The sequence below is a fragment of the Onychomys torridus genome, chromosome 4, assembly GCF_903995425.1.
Source record: "Onychomys torridus chromosome 4, mOncTor1.1, whole genome shotgun sequence".
Lineage (NCBI taxonomy): Eukaryota > Metazoa > Chordata > Mammalia > Rodentia > Cricetidae > Onychomys > Onychomys torridus.
In genome coordinates this window covers 2,705,163-2,728,509 of record NC_050446.1, presented here as the reverse complement: position 1 = coordinate 2,728,509, position 23,347 = coordinate 2,705,163, and the positions used below count along the sequence as shown (strand labels likewise).

Sequence of the window (23,347 nt, the reverse complement as noted above, 5' to 3'; positions counted from 1 at the left end):
GTCAATACATAAAATGACACAGTGTTAGAGAAGAGACGCATCACCATGCCTTAGTACAGTCCACTGCCTGGGCTATGGTACCAGTTTTCTGAGATTGCACCATCCAGCAGCCAGGGACCTGAGCCAGGGACTGATGAGCAAGACAGCAGTGGAATCCCATCATATTGTGGATTTGAGTGCCAGCACTTCTACTTGCATTAACTTTATTTATTACACAAATAAGACATTTACAAAGCACGACATGAAAGGTATATAACAAAACAGACATTGGTTTTACAAAAAAAAGTGCTTACAATTTTTTCCGTTTGTGTGTTTCCCCCCTTTTTTTGTGTGTATTTAAATAAATAGCCTTGACAGTCTATACATTCCCAGGCTGTTCTGAACAGGGTAGTGGAGACATATGAACTGCAACATGCTACTGCCACGTGATCCACGAAAAATTAAGACCCTGGGGGAAGGCTCAAGGCAGAGTGGGTACTGAGTGGCCTGGGCTCAGCTGGCCACTTCCCAATGGTTGCAATTGGGGTTCTGATCATTAGGAGCAAAAATCAAAGGAAAGATCTGGGTTCCCCAAAGCCAGAGATCAGGCAGGTTCCTCCTGCTTGAGTCAGCGCCTGGCAAGGGTACTGGAGGGTTCTGAACTGAACCACTCTCGGCATTCTGGGAGGTGCTCTCTGTCCTCACTCAGCTGACAGTTTGGGAAGGGAGAAGATGAAAGTCCCCCGTGGGGCATCACCCTTGCCTAACCCTCCTCCAGGTCCCACAGCAAATAGCACAGTGGTTCTCATGTTAAGTGCCAAATTCAAGCATGGGAATCCTGAAACCTTATCCAGACTCCATGAGTTAGAGTGCTGTGATCGATTAGCGATGTCTGTCATGGGTGAAGCAGGGACAGCAAAAGCATCCATACTAGAAACTTGCCTTCCCTGTCCTGTAGTCTCCTTCTCAAAGCAAGGAGGACTTTGGCTAAAACATGCTGCAAGCAGCCTCTAGTAAGAAGTGCATCAGGCCACCAAGTGGTTCTATAATTACAGGATAAGCGTGGGACAAATGGGCATCGCTGGAAAACATAAGTTGGGGACCTGTGTAACCTGAGACCTTTATTTGGAATTGGCCTCTGCTCTCAAGAGTGGGTGGGGCTGGCTCTGCTCAGAGTTGGTGGGGAAATCACAGAGGTGCCAGCTGGAATCCTGGGCTTGGCATACTCACTAAGGCCATGGGCACCTCTCTTTTCTCGGGGATAAGTCAGAACTAATATTCGGGCTCCATTTCACTGGGCTATGTTCCTTGGTCCTCATAAATGGTCCCACCCAAACCTCAGAGAACACTGGCTCAGGCCCTCCTCTCAGGACTGAGAAGTAGCCAACAAGGGTCCCTAATGCTAGCCCACCCAAACATTCAGCAGTACCATTATGCAGATGAGGCATCATCCTTGCCATGACTCCTGCTGGGTAGTTGGTGGGGGAAGGGCCCTCCCCAAGTTTGCTTTTTTTCTCTCCATGAAATGGTCAGTGCCTTTCCAAGTCCAGCGTACCCAGTCCCTTTCCTCCATGCCAACGGGGGTCTTTGGCACCCATCCCTGCCTGTCCCTCTGCCTCTTCATCTGGGCAGGCCTCCATCTCTGCCCTATTGGGCCTCTCAGGGTTGGTCACTGTCTCTTCTTTTTCTGAGTTAACTTGACATAACCAGACAGATGGAAATGATAAAATTAGAACATAGCTTTCCTTTGGGGACATCCCACAAACACTGTAGTTTTCCAGACAAAAGCAACAGAGTATGTAGCGTTGGGGGTTGTTGGCTATTCAGAATTCAGAGATGGTTCCAAGGAAGTAGTAAATAAAGGCCAATGTAGGGAGAAGAAAACCTGTAAAGTAGGAGGTTGTTGGTGACTCGCGATTCAGTTTGCCATTGCTGCTGTGATTAGCCGACGGGCGTTAAGGATAACTCCTGTCTGATGAATAAGGACAGGCTACTTGTTTTCATGCTGATGCCACGTTTCAGGGAGCCTGCCTTCCCAAACAGGGACTCTGCTGCTCCTGGTGGGTTCTAGTTCTCAGCAGGAGAGGGAAAGACCGGGCCTGGGTTTGGGGGACCACGGGCAGAGGGGCAGGATGGCAGCGGGTGAGGGTGTATGCAGAGGTGGTGGATCCCTGGCCACAGCTGGATGCTGAATCTCAGCGGCTGAGGGGCAGCTGTGTGGTGCCCATGGACAGATGCGCAAGTGCCGGCAGCGTTAACACTGAAAAAGGATGACCTGCAAGAGAAGGGCAAAGGCAGGGGCTGAGCTGATGCCTTCCCACCCGGCAGCCCAGCGACCTCAAGGCCCGGAGAACAATGGGGCTTCAGAGCTTAGACCTGTTTACTTGCTGTGAGACCTTGGGCAGCTCATTTCCCTTCTCCCAGCCTGTTTCCTCATGTGTAAATAGGGATGGCAAAATCTCTCAGAACAAGAGCAACAGCAGACCCACCCTGTGCTTTACTCTCGACCCCATAAACATTTATGGCACAGTTACTACAGCATATTGCAACTGTTCTGTTTTATTATTTGCTCTTTTATTAATCTCTGTGTCCAATTATGAATTGAGCTTTATCGTGGGTATATATGCGTAAGGTTCAGTTCTAGTCACAGTTCCGGGCATCCATAGCTCCCATGTATAAAGGACCACTGAGAAGATGTTGATAAGCAAAAGCTGCTGAGTGGCTTCTGTGCACCAGGCTCTGGTGCTGGGCTCTTCACACGCACTGCCTCTCGTTTCTCTAGCACTGGAGGATGGCAGAGACTATTACAGCCCCATTTAGCAGAGGCAGAAACTGAAGTTACAAAAAGCTAATTGTACTTCAAAGCCTTTGGGGGAGGAGGTGGCAGATCTGGACTTCGGGTCCTGACCTCAGAAGTTCATACTCCACTCCTCACCCAGCTTCCCTCTGGGCCTGAACTTCGGACACGTGGCTTTGAACTCCTATTGGGAAACAACTCTGGTCGGTTCCTTCTCTGCAGTCTCCACTCTTCCACTGATCGAGGCCAGCCTGCCCAACTTCTAAGACCCTTTCAAGTGCTGAAGCTGTGGGATCAGGGTATATGACCAGGAAGACATGTGGTTCTAGTAACTTAACAGGGGTGTGGGGCCAAATGCTGCTGTCATGGAGACAGGAAGCTCCACCCTGCCTCAGCAATCAGAGCTAGCCAGGCCAACACTAGTCAGGCTGGCCTCAGCCTCACAGAGATCCGCCTGCCTCTGCATCCCAAGTGCTGGGATTATAGGAGTGCACCACCACCGCCCGGCTGCCAGCACTAGTGTTAATGAGTGTACCAGCACCAAGGGGACTCTGAGTATCCTCATAGCTTTCACAGAAGGACTTGGGAGGAAGCTAATTCTGTCGCCTGTCTGTCCCACTACCCAGCAGACTTTGTTCACATGCATGAGCAGATGTGGCTGGTGGAGGTACTTAGGAGCTGGCAAGCAGGCCTGACAGCAAGAGGTAGTAGGTCATGAAGGAAGGACACACACTGAACCACAGAGCTTCTGGCCACAAAGCTGGAGACACAGTCCAGAAAGAGATATTCTGGCTCAACAGACAAACCAGAGGCCAAGAACCGAGAGCCAAAGCTGCCACCACCCAGCCTGGCTCATCTTTCAGATTGAACCAGCCACGAGCACAGTTGAGCATATGAGAAACAAAGGCTTTCCTCTGAGCCCAACCCTGCGCACTTCCACAGTTCCCCTGACTCAAACCCTTCACTCACTCCAGGGACTGGGCCTTTTGTGACATGGCCTCTGCCAGTTCTCCTTACCTCCCTGGGCTGGACATGAGCGGTCCTTTGAGCTCTGTCTCCTCCATGCCTCTCCCCTTGAGCTTGTTATTCCCTCTTCTGAATCCTCTGGGTTCACACTTGTCCCCATTTTATCTGCCCCAAACCTGTCTACACCACACAGCCCTCGAAGGCAGAGATTATGTACTCTCCCTCTGCAGTCCCAGTGTCGGGTCCAGCTCCAAGTCGGCAGTGCTAAGATACAGGTCAGCTCTGCCATGTTTACTGTGACCCTGGATGAGCTATTGCTAGCTCTGAGCCTCAGTTTCTATGGATTTGAAAAGGAGAGCATTATAACCGCCCCCCATCAGGGAGGCTGAGAAAGAAAGATGAAGTCAGAGAAAATACTGTACAAACTGTAAAGTGCCACACAAAAGCATCAACAACTAAACACTAAAATATGCAGACTTCAGATTCCAATATTTGGTACTCCCAGGTCAAATGGTGCCACCTCTCTGAATTAGTTTCTCTGTCTTTACAATGAAAAGGCCATGCCAGGCATAGTGGCATGCGTCTTTAATCCCAGCACTTAGGAGGCAGAGGCAGGTGGATCTCTGTGAGTTTGAGACCAGCCTAGTCTACACAGTGAATGCCAGGACATCCAAGGCTACACAAAGAAACACTGTCTCAATAATAATAATGATGATGATGATGATGATGATGATGATGATGACGACGAAGAATGGATGGAAGGGAGGGGAAGAAAAGGCCATGTCCACACCAAAGGTGGTTGGGAGTTGTCAACCAGTGTGTATAAAGTGCTAACCTCAAGCTGAGGAGGAGTTCAACAGTCAGCAGCTCTCACTGTGGCTGAGAAGCTCAGAGGTGTCTTCTTGGAGCCTGCTCACCAGATTCTCATGCAATGCTACCATACTGTCCTGCCAGACCACCTGGACCTCCAGCCTCCAGCCCCTGCCCCATAGTGCCCACTACCCAGGAAGCCCTGCACACAGCAGATTTCAGAAAGCAGTAGGGAAGACCTGTCTTGAAAAGAAGTGTTCTCTTCTCAGGGCAACCCATCAGAATTACAAGTGCCAGGCATCACTCCTGCTGGCCTCCATTGCTCCTCATTACCCCTGGCTTGAGGATCTGTGCCTTCCCAAGCTGCCTCTGGGATTCTGAGGTACACCAAGAGCTTCCTGCTTCCCATGTAATCACCCTACCCAGCTCCACCGACCACCACCATCACCCTGGTGCCTGGTAAATCTAAGTCCCCCAACTCGCATCCTTAAGGCTTTATTTCTCACCACGTTCCCTTCCCCCAGGCTCTGTGTCTGAAATCCTGCATGAGCCTCTGTTTCTCCACACCTAATAAGGAGCTGTTTGGGATCATGGCTTTGAGGCCCAACTATGTGGTATTCTGGACTGAAGACAAGGTTACACCTAAAGCAGACCCAGCTACTTTCACCTGTCATGTGGACAAGATTAAACCAAGCCACCAGACTGTGAATCCTTTAGAAAATTCGGTATTAATGCCTGGAACAACCACAGACTCACTTCCACAGAGAAGGCCCTGCCAGCTGACCCTGGGTCACATGTGGTCTTCTCTTCCTGGTACCCATCAGCCCTATACAATTAGTTACTGCCAACAGACGGAAATGAATAGAAGAAAGGGATATGAAATGGGAAATGGAGTGGTGTGGGATAGAAACCCTTCCCAGAACTGCAACGCATGAATAAATTCAAAGTAGGTAAATAAGAAGGCCTCACTCCAATGGGTGGGGAGGACAGGGCTACAAAAGGAAGACTTCAGAAGTCAGGCACATGAAGCACACAAGTAGCTGCTCTGATGACCGCCTTGGGGACACACTGGGGAGCCTGAGTGATCTGCCATAGCATGGCATGGTACCCATTCAGTGACAGGGAATACTGCTAGAAACCCATGCCCAGCAGGAAGGCTCTGACCCACCAGACACAGCCAGGCTCCATTTACCTTCTCACCCCGGCTGGAGAGCGGCCCATCCATATCGGCTTTGAGGTGGACAGGGGGCGCGGTGTAAGGCAGTCGGGAGTGCACCTGCCCGCACTGTACCTGACCTGTGGACAGAGAGGATGCCTTGGAGCCCATCCCCCAGGCGCCATACAGGATCCCACCTGTTTTGTGCTCTGCAAGCTGAAGCCTGATCACAAACCCAGAGCTCTATCTCTGTGCTTGCCACCTGGGTAGCTCTGGGAATGATCTCAATGGAGTTGGCTGCAATGCTATATATGTGAAGGACTTTATGAGGTGCTACAGCCCAGCTCACTGGTAAGTCAACACTCGTATATGAATGTATTGGAGCCCCGCCTGCAAAGAAGGATGTACCCACCTATTCAGATCCTCTCCCACACATTCTCATTTCCAAAGCATCACCAAAGACAGTTTAGGAACTGCCTCCTAGGAGATTCTGTTCTCACCACCCTGCTTGTAACTGCAGCCCAACAAACAGCCCTGTCCTTCTTCCTTCCTCTGCACTTCATTCTTTTCTTGATTAGCCCTAATCACCTGACTGACATATAATTTCACTGTTTGTTTAATATTGTCTCTTCATCAATTAGAATTCAGGCTCTATGACGATGGGAATTCCCCCATGCACACCCGATCTTTCTGGATTTCTAGTACTTAGGATGAGGCATGGAGTATAGAAGGCACTCTTTTCTTATTTAAATTTCATTTTATACATATGGGTGCTTGGCCTTCATGTATGTCTCTGCACTACTTGCAAATGCTTGTGCCTATGGAGGTCAGAAGAGGTCACTGGATCCCCTGGAACGGAGTTACAGACAGTACTGAGCTGCTGTGTGGATTTATGGGAATTGAACCTTTATCCTCTTTTTTGAATGTATTTTACTTGCATTGGTGTTTTGCATGCATGTATGTCTGTGTGAGGGTGATAGATCTTAGAGTTACAGACAGTTGTGAGTTGCCATGTGGGTGCTGGGAACCGAACTCGGGTCCTCTGGAAAGGCAGTCAGTGCTCTCAACCATCTCTTCAACCGTACCATTATCCCCTTAAAGAGCAGCCAGTGCCCTTGACTGCTGAGTGATCTCTCACTCTTTAAATATTTGTTGGATGAACTTCCATACCCTATTCCAACATCTAAAACTGTTTAGGAAAGTTCATCAATGGCTCCGATTCAAATCTCACATTTCTGCCTGCTTACCACTATAGCTAAGCACTCACTTGCCTGTCTCTTCTCTAGACTCTGACCTACTTGCTCAATGGGGCCTAGATAGACACCTGCAAGTGATGTGGACACTTGCAAGTGAAGTTGGGACAAGTTGCTGTGCCTTTCTGTGGCGCCACTCTCTCTTCTGCAGGGTAAGGCAATCCTATTTAGTTGAGGATTCTTAACTCTTCAGGACATTTATGAACAGCTTCAAGCTACCCAAATAACTCTGTCTGCATGTTTTCTGGAATCTGGTTCCAAAGTTGTTGTTGTTTTTTTTTTTAAACTATTTAAAATCAGATTCCAAGAACTGAATTTAGTTGACTGCAAAGTAGAAGGGCACTCCCCCGCCCCTTGGGTCTGCTTCTAAACCCTGTACTCACTTTATAGCTTTAACATTTCAGAAAACCCAAGACTCCACGTCTTGAGATCGCTGTAAACAAACTGCTAGGTTGCCCTTTAGTCATGCAACAGAGTATGTTCTGACTCTAGGGGAAGAAGAAAGTTTAACAGCCCTTTCTCTAGAAGAAAGACAGATCTAGGCTTCATGAACAGAATACATGACTGAAGTCAACCAGACCCCACTACCAACTCCACACCAAGTATTAGCTGGCTGCCAAGACCCCCGGTAACAGAGAGTCCCTAGTCTTGGCACCTTCAGCAAGTATTTAAGAGGTGTTATTCAGGCTGAACATTAAGTCATTGTCTAGAAACAAAAGAGAGAAAGTGTCCCTCCTGGTGAGAAGGTTCAGAAATGGAAGTGTCTGGAGAGACTGTGCCAGCTGGCAGCCGGGCACAGCACACAGGGCTCTTCCCCTTGCTCTGCCAACCACATCCACAGCACATCCCAGAGCAGCTGGTGCTTAGCCTCTCTGTGCTAAACTTGAAGTCAGTTGTCTTGGTGCTGCTCCCAGGACTGCTGTGTGGTGGCTTTCTCACTGTCCCTGCTTTTAATGGATGAAGGATCAGGCTGGAGGTCCAGGAAACTAAGAAATTTGCCCAATGTCACCAAGCTAGGAATCGGCTTCCTAGCTTAATCCCTGGCAGTTACACAGCTGCCCACATTCAGCCATGGAACTTGACAGTGGGCCTTTTGGTTTCTTAGTCTGTGTAATGGAATAAATGGCCTCTGACGTTCAGATGGCATCTCCTCTGGCAAAGGGCAGGTGCTCCATAAACAAGACTTTGCTTCCTTCTTCCCCTTTTAGTTGGAGGCACACATGGCTTGAGAGAGAGTATGAGTGTGGATGATTTTTTCCCTTTTGTCATACCCACCTGAGGAAATGATCCCAAAAGCAGAGACTGTAACCAGAACCTGCTGAGTAGCAGGTTCACTGACTGCTCATCTCTCAGAAATCCAGGCCATGCCTTCACTCATCTAGGTGCCAGCTTCAAAATCATTTCACCATGACCCATCCATCCCTCTAGTGCCCACTGCCCACCCACATATCTGCCTTTACTGTCTTTATTGGGACCATAGCTCAATGGCATAGCACTTGCTATCATGCCCACATGGAGGGAGGGAGAAGGGAGGCGGGAGGAGGAGAGGAGTTTGTCTCTTCACTGAAATGTGAGTCCAGGAGCAGTGCAATTCTGACCTATTTATTGACACTTCTATTTCAGTGCTAAGAGCGCAGGAGGCACTGGGTATACATCTGCTGGATGCCCATGTCAGTCAATTCTCAATTTGAGAGGCTTTAATCAGTATTCTAGTTCACAGATGAGGAAACAGAAGGGTTCGAGGAGAGTATGTGACTTGTCCAAAGGCCTCACAGCCCTGGGTGGTCATGCCATCCTGGCCCAGGATGCCTTCTGAGCCAAGGTTTTACCCACTTTCAGTTCCCCAGTCTATGTGCCTCTGGAAATCTAGTCCATCCTTCAGAGCCCAGCTTGCTCACAGGCAATACTCCTCCAGCCCCAGCATCTTCGGACGAACTCCCACCTGGCATCTTCTCTATGAGAACCACTGTGATGAAAACTGCATGCACACCTGAGTTTTGACCTAGGCTGTCTTGCCCGTCAGAAGGCAGGCTTCATGGTTCCTGCCCCCCATCCCACGCACATACACAGTGGCTGCTTGAAGTTTAAAATTTGTTCCCTCTTCCAAAAGTCCGACCCACTAAGGAAGGGCGCAAACTGATCCCCTTCACTTCTTCATCCACTAGTCTCCTTCAGATCCCCCCACGCCTACGAAACCAAGGAGCACTCCTCAGCGTCCCCTTCCCGGCAGGCCTGGCGGCCCCAGAATCAGTATCACTTACTCTCGATGTAGCCGTGCAGGGTGACCATGCGTGCCCGCTCGGGGCTGCTGAACGGAGAGTAGTGGATGTCGTCGGACAGGGCGGAGGGGATGCGGGACTGGGGCGCCCCTGAGGGCGGCACTGGGTGCTGCGGTGTATGTTTTTTATGTCGCGCTCGGCAGTTTTGAAACCACACCTGGAACGACAGCCTCCGCAGTCTCAGCAATCTCGGAAAGAGGTCAGCAGTGCCGCCTGGGGACCTCAGGCCACACTAGAGAGGGGCGGCCACGTGCACCCCGAGACCCTCCGCTACGAGCTCCAGTGCTCGCCCCGAGGCCCGCCCCAGACCTGAACGCCGAGACCCCGGAGCCCCACCTGGATGACCCTGCGGCTCAAGCCCGTCACGTCGGCCAGCTTCTGCAGCGTCTGCGCGTCGGGGTTGTTGTCCTGGGCGAACTGCGCCTGCATAACCTGCGGGGCGCACGAGGGCCCTGAGACCTCCGCCCAATCAGAGGCTCGGGACCCGAGGCCACGCCCCAGACAGTTTCAGCCCCGTGCGACCTCCCGCGGGTCCCAGCACGAGGGGGTGGAGTCACAAGTCCCGCATAACCACGCCCACTTCTAGGCCACGCCCACACGACTCCGGGCTAGCGGGAGGGTCGGGGTTGGGTACCTGCAACTGTTCTGCTGTGAAAGACGTCCGCGCCCGCTTGGCCGGCTTAGGCTGACTGTCCTGTTCCGAGGGCACTGCCCCCTCCAACGTGAGACCGTTCCCTGGGGGGCGACAGAAGCGGCTGACCACGCGTCCCCATCTCTTCTAGTGGCAGCCTGGAAAGGACCGGGTGGGGGGGAGCTTGTCCCTGGAAGGGTCAGGAGCGAGGTGTCTGGGAGCGCGGATCCCAGGGCCATAGTCCCGGAGCCCAGTGTGTCCTCTCTATACTATTGCCCATTTTTTAAGAGACGAAACTAAGGCTCAGAAAGAAGAAAGCTCCTGGCTGGGAACCCCAAATTATCTGTCTCGATCTGAGCCCGGCTGACCCTAACGTCCCTCCTAGCTAAGCTGGAGGGAAACCGAGGTGGAGATAAAAACTTGCGGTTGCAGAAGCTATAATCCCGAATTCACAGAAACAATCAGGAGGGAAAAGGTGGGAAGGCTCAAGTAGTTACAGTGGCCTACCTCCAAGGAGCATGATTGTGGTGACTTGACTTTCGATATTTCAGTAACTTTCTCTTTTTATTTTATTTGTTGCTGTTGTTGTTGTTACTATTATTATTATTTTGGTTTTTCAAGACAGAATTTCACTGTGTAGCTCTGGCTGTCCTAGAACTCTCTCTGTAGAACAGGCTGGCCTCTAACTTATGTAGATCCACCTGCCTCTGCCTCCTGATTGCTGGGACGAAAGGTGTGTGCCACCACTTCCGGAAACTTTTAAAATATTTAAAAGAATTACATTTTACCTTCTCTAAATAGTTTACTAACTAGGATATATCTTAGGTACTGTCTTTCTGTTTTATAGAACTTGTGCAGCTATGATTCCAAACCAAATATATTCCCATTTTAATGCTTCATCTTTCTGAATAAAAAAACATTGTTCTTATCAAAAGCCAAAAAAATTTGGCAAGCACAAAGAAGGGGAAAGTCACAGTGAGTCTACTACTTGGGGGTAACCACTGCTCACACTTTGTTTTAATGTTTTAATGCAGGAAAAAAAAAACCCTACATGTACAAAGAAAAAACTGGAAGTGGAAACAGAGCGATAATGACATCTCAAATTGTTCCTTAAACACTTCTCCTCATTTTTCTGTAATGAATGTGTGTTGTTTTGCTTAAAAGAAAAGCAATAGCCAGTGCTAATGGCAGGTGACCAGAAGCCCCAGGTGTTCAAGTTCCCCTGCATAGGATGTCATTGGCAAGGCAAGGACTAAGGGTGCCCTGGTGGTCCGGGAGTGAAAGGAGCCTGTGGTTTACTGATTAACCATAGTGTAGAGGAAACTCTGACTCCTCAGTTCCCAACCCAGCTCCGCTGCTGACTTGTCCAGCACGATAGGAAACTTCAGTGTGCATCAAGTTCAGTTGCTCCCCACTTAGCTACTGATCCTAACAGGAGAAAGTGATGGCCTCGGGTGAGGCCATGGCCAGTAACACTCTGCTGGTTCCTGATTAGCCCTCCACACACACACAACTGGTGCCTAGAAATTACGGTAGGGAAGTCCATACTCCTCTCAAGAGGAGCTGTGCAATATTAATATCCCAAGAAAAGCAGTCATCTTAAGGGTTACTGTGCCTGGTTCTTTTAGATGGGGAAAAAAAAAAAAAAAAAAAAAAAAAACAACTTCAGAGAGGCAAGCACATTCCAGGAGTCTCCTGGCCGTTGAAGGGGATTCTGGAGCATAGGGATGAAGTAGCATGTTGTAGTGTGCTACATTATGATAGTTAAGGAATTTAGGGCAGGAGTGGACCTATTAGGTGTAACCTTTGAAGGTGTGTACTGCAGATAACCTCTGCCTCTTTCCTAGCTATGAATACCACAAAGCTCCTAAAGGTGTCAGGATTTGTACCGCTGGTCACATTTCAGGGAAGTTAGCAGTAGCCACAGATCTTGACAGCAGTACTAGGGAAAGGGTTGCTGCCTCTGGCCACAGCTCCACTCCCCTTTAGGGTCCCCCACCTCTCCTTTTACATCACCCCATCCCCCCCCCCACCCCACCCCCCCCCCCCCCCCACCCCCCAATGCTGGAAGACTGTCACTTTGACCCTGGGATATATGTCTTGGAAAAGTTATGTCAGAGCCTGAGGAGATTTAAGAACAGTCTAGACCAACATCTAGATAGGTTGCACGGAAGAGGTCCATAGAGAAAAAGGAAACCTCTGCTGTTGGCATTGTATGGTGGAGCCGTGTCTCCAAGACCCTTTTAAACCTTTATATTCAGAACCCCTCATCCAGGATGAGCCATCCTTTGCCTCTGGCTTGGTGTGGCCCATAAGGAAGTGGAAAGAATGTGGGCAATACCGTATCTCCTGGACTGCCCAAGCAGCTGGTGGGTAGGGTGGGGTGCCCCGCATACCAATGAGCGTGTGGCCTGCGGCATGCGTTGCAGGGACCAGTAAAAACTTGGCGCCCCACACAAATAATGGAACCAGAGCGCATGCTCCACGTGTAGCCTTCCCTCTCCTACGCTGCTTTCAGGTGTTTCAACGATTGCTCAGCAGGTACAACTGTGCCAACCATACCTAGGTGCTAGGGATGGTGGGAAACAGCTAGGACTAGGTCCTGGGTAGGGCGGGTTGGGTACCATTCTCCGCGGCCCTCTTGAGGTTCTCGATCATGGTGTCGTAATGGATGCGACAAAGCACCTTCTCCTCAACCAGGCCGAATTCCTCCCCGGTGGACAGCTGGCGCTTGCAGGAGAAGCAGGCGAAGCAGGCCAGGTGGTAGGCGTTGCCGCGCGCCCGCCGCACCCAGTCACTGGCATAGATTTGTCTGCCGCACCGGGCGCACTTGGTTCCAAATCGGCTGCGGGACAAATGGGGACAAGGACCGGGATAAGTTTAGAAAGGCCGCCTTTCTTGTACTCTTATTGCTCAGGGCGCTTGCTGCTCAGGGTTCACATAGCACTCATGCTCCCTCATTACCCTACACTTAAATCCATCATTCCTGTGCATCCAAGTCCTACCAATAAGATGATTGAGAGCGAGATTTTCTACAACAATCACTTAACATTTATGTTCATTATAATATTCCACAAGTGTTAGGAAAACACAATAGTACAAAACTCAGAAAGTTTTGAGTATCGCCTGCCTTGCAAGATTCTAATGCTTCACAGAGTTTAATCTCAGTTCTCATTTGCAGCGGAGGAGATCAGGAATTTAGGACCTGGAATAGGAAAGTCTCATTACATGACAGGGACTCCAGCTGTAGCCCCAGCCTTTCTTAGAATACATCTACATGCACTCACTGGCTTTGTGACCCCACATATCACTGAATTGCTTTGACTTCTTATTTCCTTGATCTGAGCTGCAAAGAGACTACAGCAATGACTGCTTCTATTTGTTTAGTGTCTTGTAGTCAACCCAAGCAGTCCTGAACTCTGGAGCCAATGGCATCCTAATACTAAATGGTGTGTGTGTGTGTGTGTGTGTGTGTGTGTGTGTGTGTGTGTGTATAGATCGAAAGCTCCCTTGTTCCTTATGCCTTCTTTTCCATTCTGCCTGTCTCTCTGTCCTTCCCCTTCTTTCTCTGCCTTCTGTAAGGGGACTGTTAGGCTGTTACAGCCTGGATCCCCAGACTGGGAGTCCCTCCAGGAATCCGCAGAGCCTAGTCCACCTCGAATTGGCTGACTCACCTGTGATGGTCCTAAGCCTTAAGCCTGTCTCCTCTGGAGCACACTCTCCTGGAAGCATGGCCACAGTCACCCATCCCCGCTGCTGCTTTTCTTGGCCTGATCCCCACCAGGCTCCTCTCACTGCCCCATCTGCACTCAGCTCTTACTTTTCCAATGTTGGCTTGTCAATGTATCCTCCACACTGCAATCTGCAGCATGACACAGAATCCTGTCCCCTGACCTGTCTCTGGTGGCTCCATGTTATTCTTAGGGTCTAATCCAAGATGCTTGGGATTTATAAAACCCAACAGACCACATCCTCCCCAGGCCCACCTCTTTCCTAATCTTCAGTATCTCCCACCCTGTATTCAAGCATGAGTCCCAAGCCACAGTGGAAGCTCATTTTCAGTCCTTTGTTCTCTCCACCCCCAGCCTTTTCCCTACCCCCAGGCCATGACCTTCCCTGGCCATGACTTCCCCCAGAGTTATAGCACCATCTCAGCACTGATCACACTTCTCTTTAAGTATCTGGGTCTTTGGCTTGCCCCTTTCATCCTTGGCACTCCTGGAGATGGATATACCAACAGGAATTGTGCTTCTGTCTCCAGGGCCAACACCTTCCCACTGGAAAGCACATTCACACTACCTGTATGTGGGTAAACAGCCCAGCAAAATTCACTCCAGTTACACCATGGTATTGCCTGATTTTGGAAAGCACATTCACACTACCTGTATGTGGGTGAACAGCCCAGCAAAATTCACTCCAGTTACACCATGGTATTGCCTGATTTGGCAAATTTAAACAGTTGGCTGTTGGAAAAGCTGGGTTGTAGCACTTTTATCACCTCAGACTCTCACACACAAACTCCACAACATCTCTCTCCTCTCTGGTACAAGGGCAGTCCAGGGAACTTGCCCAAGCCTCTAGGTTTGCTCAGGCTGAGCTTCAGCCCTTTGCCTAATCAAACACTTCCCCCCACCCAAATAGATGCTTTTCATGACCTTCGAAATCAGGCTTCCCTGTGGGAAAGTCTAGACCAGTCTCTATTCCTAATCCTTCAGAAAATGGAGATGAAACTGCTTTACCAACACCCCACCCCCAAGCCCAAGAACCACTTTCTGGCCACCCATGGGAGACTGGTTTTCCATTGTTTGTACTTTGGGGTAACAGAACAACCAGGCCTTCTCAGAGCCTTTGCTTCCTGTTAGGCACCCCCCCCCCCAGTTCAATACCTTCAGTGAGCCCCATCATCTTTGCTGGAACCAGTGAAGTACAGACTCAAACTCATTTTTTTTTTTTTTTTTTTACACCTGGCACCTGGAGTCAGAGGTTCAAAACCAGCAAATGACTTATTCCAGACAACACAAAGTGTATGGTGGGAGCTAGTCCCCTCGAGGTGCTGAAGGACTTAGAACCTGCTTGGGAGCAACTGGAATAGAGATGACACATGGCATCCCAGTGGGGGACAGTAAGTGGCCTGGCCTAACGCTGGTTCACTTCTGGAGTGGGTTCTGAGAAGTGCCATATCGGAGATCAAGGAGAGGTGGGGCAGGGAAGGGCTGCCATTGGGAGCAGCAGCCTTTGGCTGCCATGCTGTGGTCTTCTGCGCCCAGAACTCTTGATTCCTCGGTCCCAATCTCCCTGGGAATCACAGATCTTCCTATTTAGGAGCCCGACTTTGGTGCCTATACAGATAGGTCATAGTGCCCCTCGCTCCGGAGTAAGTGCCTCCTGTAACCCACCCACCAGCAACTTCCTCACCCTCTGCACATCTCAAATGCTGTCTTCAACCCTAAAGTGAAGCGCCACGAATTGGCCCAGTCAACAAAACATCCTCCTAGAATCAGATGCATGGAAAAAGGTGTCATTGCCCGCATTTGGATCCATTGTGTCCGGAGATACAAAGTGTCCTCAGGACAGGGGGTAGTTCACAGAGAAAGAGCCAAAGGAAGCCACGATCTAAGTCGGACAAACGACAAACTCCCGCCCAGACAGGCTTCGAGGCTCCAGCCGCTTCATTCCGGAAGCAGCGAAAAACAGCCTCGTTAAGCGGAAACAACGAAACTTCAAGAAAGAGATGCTTGGGAGCTGTGAAGGAATTGCTGAAGGAATTTGGGGATGGTTCTACTGACACCCTCCCCCACGCAGTGAGATCTGGATTCTCTGCGCTTCCCCACCAGGGTCCCAGCACACCACAGGCGGAGACGAAAAGGGCCGATGAGCTTTGAGGATGGAGAGGTACCCGACAGAGGCAGCCAATCCTGGTAACTGTTAAAGGGAGACTAACAAGCCCTCTCCCCACAGTGGGGAGCAGAAGCCCGGATAGCCGGTTTTGTAGGCGGAACTGCGTCCTTGACCAGGTCAGGCTCATTTTCCAGGCCTACTTCCCCTGGATACATAGAAGATTCTCCTAATATATGTTGGGTGAACGAGCCTCTAAAAATGAGTGAGCCCGTTGGAACCCCCCCATCCCACCCCCTGCCCACCACTAAATTGCTTATTTTTACGCAGGGAAACGAAGCTCAGGGCAGGGTCTCTTAACACCAAAAGAAACTGGAGTTCACTTATTTTAGGCTTTAGACATTCAAGACAGAGAACTGTAGACAGAGAACTGGAAGTGAAGCCCTTCCTATTCTCTCCCTCTTCCTTCCTGCATAAAACCCTTAAAAGGAAAAGGGGTGCAGAACCAGCGATTAAGAGGTTAAACAGCAGCTAAGCCTGCCTGGAGGTCCTGGCCTGAGGCTCCTTCTTTCCCAGCTCTCTCCGCAAGTCCCCCAACATCTGTCCCCCAACAGCTGGTTGCTGCTGGGCCTCTCTGCACATGGTGGGGGGGCTGGCGTCCAGGCTGTCAGTTTCCCCTGGGACCCTAGCTCTGAGGAAAGGGGTTAAAGACCAGAGACAGAGCTTGGGCTCAGAGTGGAAGGCCAGAGAAGGCTGGAGCGCCCCCCACCCCCACCCCGGGTGGTAAGCCAAGCAGACAACAGGAACTTCAGTTGGTTCTGGAGCTCTAAGCTCCCAATCCCATCCCTATAACTCTTTGTTCCCTATTCCCATTGTCAAAGAGAAAAGGGATAAGGACCAGAGTCCTTGGTCTCCAGAAAGTTGCTAGTTTTATTGCCTTCTGGAAAGATTACTTCTGTTCTAGTGCCTGGGGGCCATTCAAGAATATAGTGGGTGCTCTTTATGTGAACCAGGAAAATTGGATGAGAACCATAGGGATAGCAGAGAAAGGTCTTTGTCATTCTGTATGCCTTACAATTGCAAAAAGTGGCAGCTGAGTTTTGACTGTAGAAGAGTCATAGGGACACTTAGAGGAAGAAGTTGTAGAGCAGGTGGCTGTAGGGCTTCTCTGAGCATCACCTGACTGACCTCACCCTCAGAGCTTCGGTTTCCCTCCCTAAGGGGAGATGCTGACAGTATCATACAGGGTGGATTATATGGTTACACAAGATACAGGATACAGCACATAAAAGGTTTGGTAGCCTCGCTGTATGCTTTCAATCATTGGGTGATCCTGGGCCTTTCTTCTAGCACACGGGTCTTCTCTACTACAAATGGGTACAACACTCTAGGAAACAAACCACAGGAGGTTCGAGGGCAGTGCCAGCAGGCCATGGAGCAATAGCTGTAGGTAGGCACATCAAACTGCCCTGTGGTGTGCTTGCTGACAGTAATGGAAAATGAATACTCCAGAGAAGAATGTGACACCCTACACACACACACACACACACACACACACACACACACACACACACCAAATCTTCTTCAGTTTAGACACATCCTACACACACACACACATCAAACTTCTTCAGTTCATGGGGGAAATTAGGGAGGAGGACTGGTTTCAGAAAAAAATAAAGAAATTAAAGCAAATCCTACTTCCTTGTTGTTGATTTTATGTTTCAGCCGTGACTTGCCAAGAGTAGGGGGTAGGTGGAGAATCAAAATGAACTTACAATGGCTGCTGAGTTCTCTGTTTGGAGAAGGAATTGGAAAAACTGAGGCCAAAATGTCCAGAAACCTGGCCAAGGGCACATAATGGGAGAACCAACTGCCCCCCCCCCACAAAGTGCAAATAAGCCAGGAGTAGCATCAGACTCTCCAATTCCCCCATGTTTTGCAACTTCCGATCCCTGCTGAACTTGGAGTTTCTTCTTGACCTCTAACTTCTGAGCCACCAACACCCACTCTGCCAATAGAGACTGAAGAAAAATTTACAAGATAATGTTAGGGAAGGGGGAGAGAGGAGCTAGAATCTGGGATAAAACCCTTTTGTGGGGACAAGGTCAGAGGTTAGAAGCTCTTGGTAGTCCAAAGTGTCCACTCCTTGGGGCACTGGGCACTCTCTTGCTCATCATTCTCCTCTATCCCATTGGAAGATGTTGCCTCCCTTTGGCAGAATACTTCAGTCCACACCCCATCAGACCCTTGACCCCCTGCTTCGGGAAACAGAGGCCTGGAGAGGCACAGCTGGCTTTCTCTTAGCCCCAGTTCTTGAGCGGGAATTCTGCTTCCCACACACCATTATTCAAACTCCCTGGGAAGAGTCTGTGTTACAGCTCAGGCAGACAATAGTCCTTGCCTGATCCTCTGCAGGCTTTCTCTTTCCCTGTCTTGAGTTTTATTATTTGTGTAACTGGCAAGGCTGCCAGAGATGACTTATGCCTGCATAGAGACTGTCGAGGAGAGAAGGGATCAGAAAATCCACAACTCTGCCCTTGTTTGGGGCAAAGTGAGCTTTTATTCACTATTTTCTTAACTTAGAGTCTGGTTTTGTTTTGAGATAGCCTGTCATTGGAAAAGGGTTATCAGTCAGAACCTCTTCTCAGAAATGGCCTGGCCGGACAGGCAGGTCGAGCTCTCCAGGCTGCCTGAGGAAATGCTATCACAGGTTCATGACTGGTACCCACTCTGCCAATGACCATAATGGTTATAACTGATGCACTCATGAGCCTTTATGGAGACTGTTCCCTCTTGGTGGCCTCCTTGATTCAGGAGGCCATCGTGGGAAAGGAACATTAGAGCAGAGATGCTGTGACTTGCCCAAGGTCATAATTAGCCTCAGAGTCTCTAGCATCTTCTCAGGTTGGCTGTGCATGCCACCCACCACATGAGTGCAGCGGCATGGGAAATTGGTGGGGGTTATACATGAGGGAATCAAGAGCCTAGTTTTGACTGGTCCTTCAAACTTTGATGAAGCATGACATTGAGGAGTCTCAATCCAGCATGGAGATAAAGAGGAGTTCTGACACAGGATAGGGCTGCCTGGGCCTTTGTCCTCAGAAGAGCCAGAAGAAGACATCTGCCCAGCTTTATTCTATATAGGAAGGCCTAGAGCAGAAGGTGACTAGAAAATATCTGTAATATACATTTTCTGTTTAAGCTAAACCGATAAAACATCAGACAGAGGAGACCTCAGTCTTTTGTTACACACCACACAGGCATAACCTTTTTCTATGTACATGCACAGCAGTTGTTAGTCCAAAGGTCCACCTGCACACCACACCCTTACCTTTGCAATGCTCCCTCAGAGAATCTGGAGGTGGAGAATGACATTAAAATCCTCTCACCCCAACTTGTCCTCCTATATCTATGTCCAGATGTGTCCCCTGTCCTGAGCAACTTGCAAACCACTGGAATGCACACAAAGTTTCAGCAATCACATGCAATACCCATACTCTCAACACTCACATTCTATAAAGGAACACACCTACTGTTCATATGTTGGACCCTGCTTGGTAACATATACCCAGCACCACTGCTGGATCACACCACATAGAAACATGCTCCTTGCACACAGTCCTAGGACCCATGATGTGAAGGAAGAGGCTGTTTCTCCTGGTTTCTCAGAGAACTGCAGTCCCACATGCTGTTAACTTCTCCCTGGGTTCAAGGACTTTTTTTTCTATGTCCCTGGAGGTTCAAAAAGAATGAGGGTAGCCACCCACCACATTCCCTGACTCACAAGCATTCTGGGACTGAGTCAAGACTGAGAGAGAGAGACAGAGAGAGAGAGAGAGAGAGAGAGAGAGAGAGACAGAGAGAGACAGAGAGAGACAGAGAGACAGAGACAGAGACACAGAGACACACACAGAGAGAGTCTGTGTGTAGGGGGAATGTATATATAGGGCAGCTTTCTCCACTTCCGGAGAAAGTATTTGGAAGAAGGCATCGCTGCGAGGAACCAATTCCACAGCAGACTCTCGGCTTCCCTCATAGATCTGATAGATCCTTCGTGGTGCCCCTGGGCACTGCCGTGACCTCGACCCGGTCAGCAGGCGCCTGCTGTGTGCCTAGAAGCTAGGTGCCTGTAGGAGGTTCAGCTGCCAGGACGGGCGGGACCATGCAACCAGCAGTGATGGGTCGTGAGCTGCTAGGGAGCACGCTTTCGACACAGTGGCGCAAAGTGTAGCCAGGTGGAATGCAACGGCGCCGCTCCCAGAGCGCGTCCTGGAGGCCCAGAGCTAGAGCCTAAACCTAGGCAGGGCTGAAACGATGGCCGAGCAACGGCAAGAACAGGAGCCTGGAGCCTAGTCATAACCCCAGATTCAAAAAGCGACCATGAGTTGAGGAGGAGGCAGAAATCGAGATTGGTGTCTAGGACTAAGCGCCGGGATCTGGGTTAGGGCCGCAGTCGGATGTGGCGTTGGCGCTTGGGGCTGGAACAGGTCTGAGCCCAGAACTGAGAGCAGAGCAAAACTAGAACTAGAGTCCTGAGCCTAGCTTAGGATCTCCCTCCTAGGATAGACCACACACGACTGGATTTCAAGTGGGAACCAGAGCTAGAGAAGCAGCCGGATGGCACCTGGAAGCCGGACCGATCCCGGCCAGAGCCACGGATGTCAATGCTCAAAAGATTACAACTGGAGCCTGAGACCCAGAAAAGACCAGAAACGGAGCTAGAACCGTGACCAGGACCGATCAGACCTCAGGAACCCGAGGCAGCACCCCGAGCTCGTGCTGGCACTGGCGCTCTACCCGGAGCCTTCTGTTTAAGACCTGCAGAGCAGGAGGGCTGGGCCAGCGCCTGTAATGCTCTCGGGATGGCAGGACTCAGGAGTCGGAGACCACAGGCCACACTAGTGGCCTAGAAACTCCTGTGCAGAGCCTGCGTGCACCAAGACTTGCTGGCCAAACCGCTGCAGCCTACCTGAAGTAGTCCATCTTGCAGAAGATTTCCTTGTTCTTGATGTAGCAGCTATTCTGCTGCCTCAGCGATGTGCGACACACAGAGCACTCGAGGCACCGCACGTGCCAGATGAGATTGTTGACCTGGGGAGGGGGCGGAGGTGGAGGGGTCGACTCAGCGCGGGCCTCTTTCACTCCCGCCCCCCAGCCTCCCCAGCCTCATTTGCGGAGACACTGAAGCTTAGAAGGGGCGAATGGCTTTTCTAGTTTTCTACTATAAAACGGAGGCTCAAGGAAATTGAAATACTCTCTTCCCATTTTCTAGTTGAAACTCGGGGCAAAAGGAGAGCTCCCACGTTTGCCCAAAGCTGCGCAATCCGTCAGCCGCTGAACTAGGACGCCGAATAAAATGGACCCGGCAAGGGCGTTGCTTCTCTACAGTCCTCAGGGCTTCCCTACAGTTCACACCCACCCACAAGCAGGCAACACCTACCCTGACTCACCTTGAGCAGATACCGGTCCAGAATCTCGAGGCCGCAACTGGAGCAGATATTCTTGCCCGCAGACGGCACGGAAGAGGCGGCAGAGGGCGGCGAGCAGACAGACGGTGTGCTGGGTGTACATGGGGAAGCTCGACCTTCGTCCTTGTCCAGAGCGCCTGCCAGGGCCTCGGTATCTGACTGAGCCTGAAATAGGGAAGAGGAACAGCGAAGCGCTAAGCCGGACACCCGGAGTTGCCGTAAAGACAAATCTGGTTCTCTCGCGCACCGACTGACAACGAAATGTGCCAGGGAGGTCGAGCCCTAGGCTGGAGGACCAGAATGAAAGGATCTATTGGAGAAGAAGGGACGGCCCCCAACTTTTAACACAGAGTATCCTGGGTGCAGGAAGTAGCCAAAGCCCGCATTCCAGGCCAGAAAAACCAAGGCTTAAAGAGAGGCGGCTCCTATCGGCAACTCTCCAGCTCAGGGGTAGAGATTTGTAGCCAGAAGGCTGAGCCAGATGCCCTGGCCTGTGCGGTTGGGAGAAAACTCGGGGCCGAAAGCAGAGCCGAATGGACTCACCATGGCAGGCGGCGCGGTCCCTTCAAGACAGCGGGTGGTCGCTTTGCAGCCAGACCCTGGCTGGGCCATCACCTGGGGGAGGGGGAGGGAATGCAGGCGACAGCGGCTGCTGAACTGGCTCGGAGCTGTCAGAGCCCAGCGCCTCCCCGCGCCTGTTATATAAACCGGCGGTGAACAATGAATCCTAACTTTGTAGTGGGCATTTAAAGCCCTTCCCCACAAAAGCGGTGTCTCTCTAATGAAGCAATTTGAATTTGGATTGGGTTTTTTCCCTCTCTCTCCCCCTCTCCCTGCACTTAACCCGTGGCTCTTGAAGTAATCGCTTAGTTCCTTTGCAATCCAAGCCTCTGAGGGGGGAAAAAAACACACGCACACACACAAACTACCTGCAATTAGAAATTGTCGTGAATGCCCAAGATAAGAGGTAGCCAGAGTGTCAATTCCAACTGTCAATCAGTGAGATCCATCAGGCCGCCCAAAGAATTGCAAATTTGATTTTTTAATGGTAGTAATTAAAAATCGAATTTTTTTCTTCCTCCACCCCCTCCCTTCTCCTACTCTCGGCACAAAATGCAAAAAGGAGAAAAGAGAAAAAGAAAGAAAATAAAAAGGAGATGGGGGTGGTGGTGGTGGTGGTAGTGGTGATGGTTGAGAAAAATAAAGCCCAGAGCACTGGGAGCATCCGCCCTCCTGCCCGACGCGCGCAGCGAAATTGAAGCGCGGATATTGACACCGATTCAAACGCCTTTGGAAGGGAAGCCCAGAGCCAAAGAGGACGAGATCGGCAAATAAAATGAGGCCAAAAAGAGAAAAGAGAGGCCTCCTGGAGGAGGAAAGAGAACCTTCTCGACTCTCGGAGAGCCCGGGACCGGCCCCGCGACGGGATTCTCAACGTTGCGCGGGCACAACCCCGGGCGCATCCGCGCTATCAGCGCCTATTCAGACGGACAATACTGGCCTCGCCTCCTCTTGATTCGCCTATGTCTTTGCTAAATCGCTTTTTGAGAATTTCCTTCAACATTTGCATAATGTGTTCCCGCTTTCCGCGACCCCCCCCCCCCGCACCCGCTTGCACGCTCTCACACTCGCAGACACACACTCCCAGGGCTCACCCAGCACCCCTCCTCCCTGCTGCCGCCCGCCACCCGGCCAGGTCGAGCTGAATCCCAAATCTCGCTGGCCCCGGGATCCAGTAGGCTCACCCACTCATCAGCTAGCTCACCTGGTCGGTAGCTGGGCCGGCCTCCGCCGGCAAGCGGCAGCCCTCGGGCAGCGCCGGGGCGGCGCTCTCATGCTTCCAGTACATGGGCCCTGGAGCGGAGGGCTCGGCCGGCGCGCGGCACGGAGAGTGGCGCGGAGTGGGGCCTCGGGCGCCTTGGGGGCAGAGGCTGCTGCGAGAGCTGGAGAGCCGAGGCTCCGGCCCGGCCGCCCCGGGCCCAGCCCCAGCCCCTGCCCCCGGCCTGAACACAGACCCAGCCTCCCTGGCTGCCGGCGCCACTGCCTCCTCGGAAGAAGGTCCCGACAAACTTGGAAAGGTCCCTGCAGCTGCCTCTGCGGCTGCCGCTGCTGCCTCCTCCTCCTCTTCCTCCTCCTCCTCTTCCTCCTCCTCCTCCTCTCCCTCCTCTTCGTC

General features: G+C 51.0%; 1 protein-coding gene across 3 annotated transcripts; it reads right to left on the bottom strand.

Moving 5' to 3' along the window:
- Nucleotides 1-186: 186 nt before the first annotated feature.
- On the bottom strand, nucleotides 187-23,267 carry Lhx6 (LIM homeobox 6). Of its 3 annotated transcripts, none has more exons than XM_036185057.1 (10): nucleotides 22,940-23,267; nucleotides 21,718-21,789; nucleotides 21,157-21,339; nucleotides 20,676-20,797; nucleotides 12,496-12,716; nucleotides 9,875-9,975; nucleotides 9,577-9,672; nucleotides 9,223-9,397; nucleotides 5,745-5,848; nucleotides 2,177-2,254 (listed from the first exon to the last, which is right to left on the bottom strand). In XM_036185057.1, the coding sequence occupies exons 1-10, from the start codon at nucleotides 23,021-23,023 to the stop codon at nucleotides 2,234-2,236; spliced, it is 1,179 nt and encodes a 392-aa protein (XP_036040950.1). In that variant the 5' UTR covers nucleotides 23,024-23,267; the 3' UTR covers nucleotides 2,177-2,233. The 3 variants fall into 3 exon arrangements, with proteins under 3 accessions (XP_036040951.1, XP_036040950.1, XP_036040952.1); XM_036185059.1 differs by lacking the exon at nucleotides 22,940-23,267 and adding an exon at nucleotides 22,104-22,143; XM_036185058.1 differs by lacking the exon at nucleotides 5,745-5,848 and having other exon boundaries at nucleotides 187-2,254.
- Between the last annotated feature and the right edge of the window lie 80 nt (nucleotides 23,268-23,347).

Bases quoted from the DNA above. Each gene is read 5' to 3' on its own strand.
- Lhx6 (XM_036185057.1), bottom strand. From the start codon at position 23,023: ATGTACTGGAAGCATGAGAGCGCCGCCCCGGCGCTGCCCGAGGGCTGC. The intron at 21,340-21,717 runs GTGAGTCCATTC...TCCCTATTTCAG, and splicing joins GGACCGCGCCGCCTGCCATG to GCTCAGTCAGATACCGAGGC. The intron at 12,717-20,675 runs GTAGGCTGCAGC...TTTGTCCCGCAG, and splicing joins TGCAAGATGGACTACTTCAG to CCGATTTGGAACCAAGTGCG.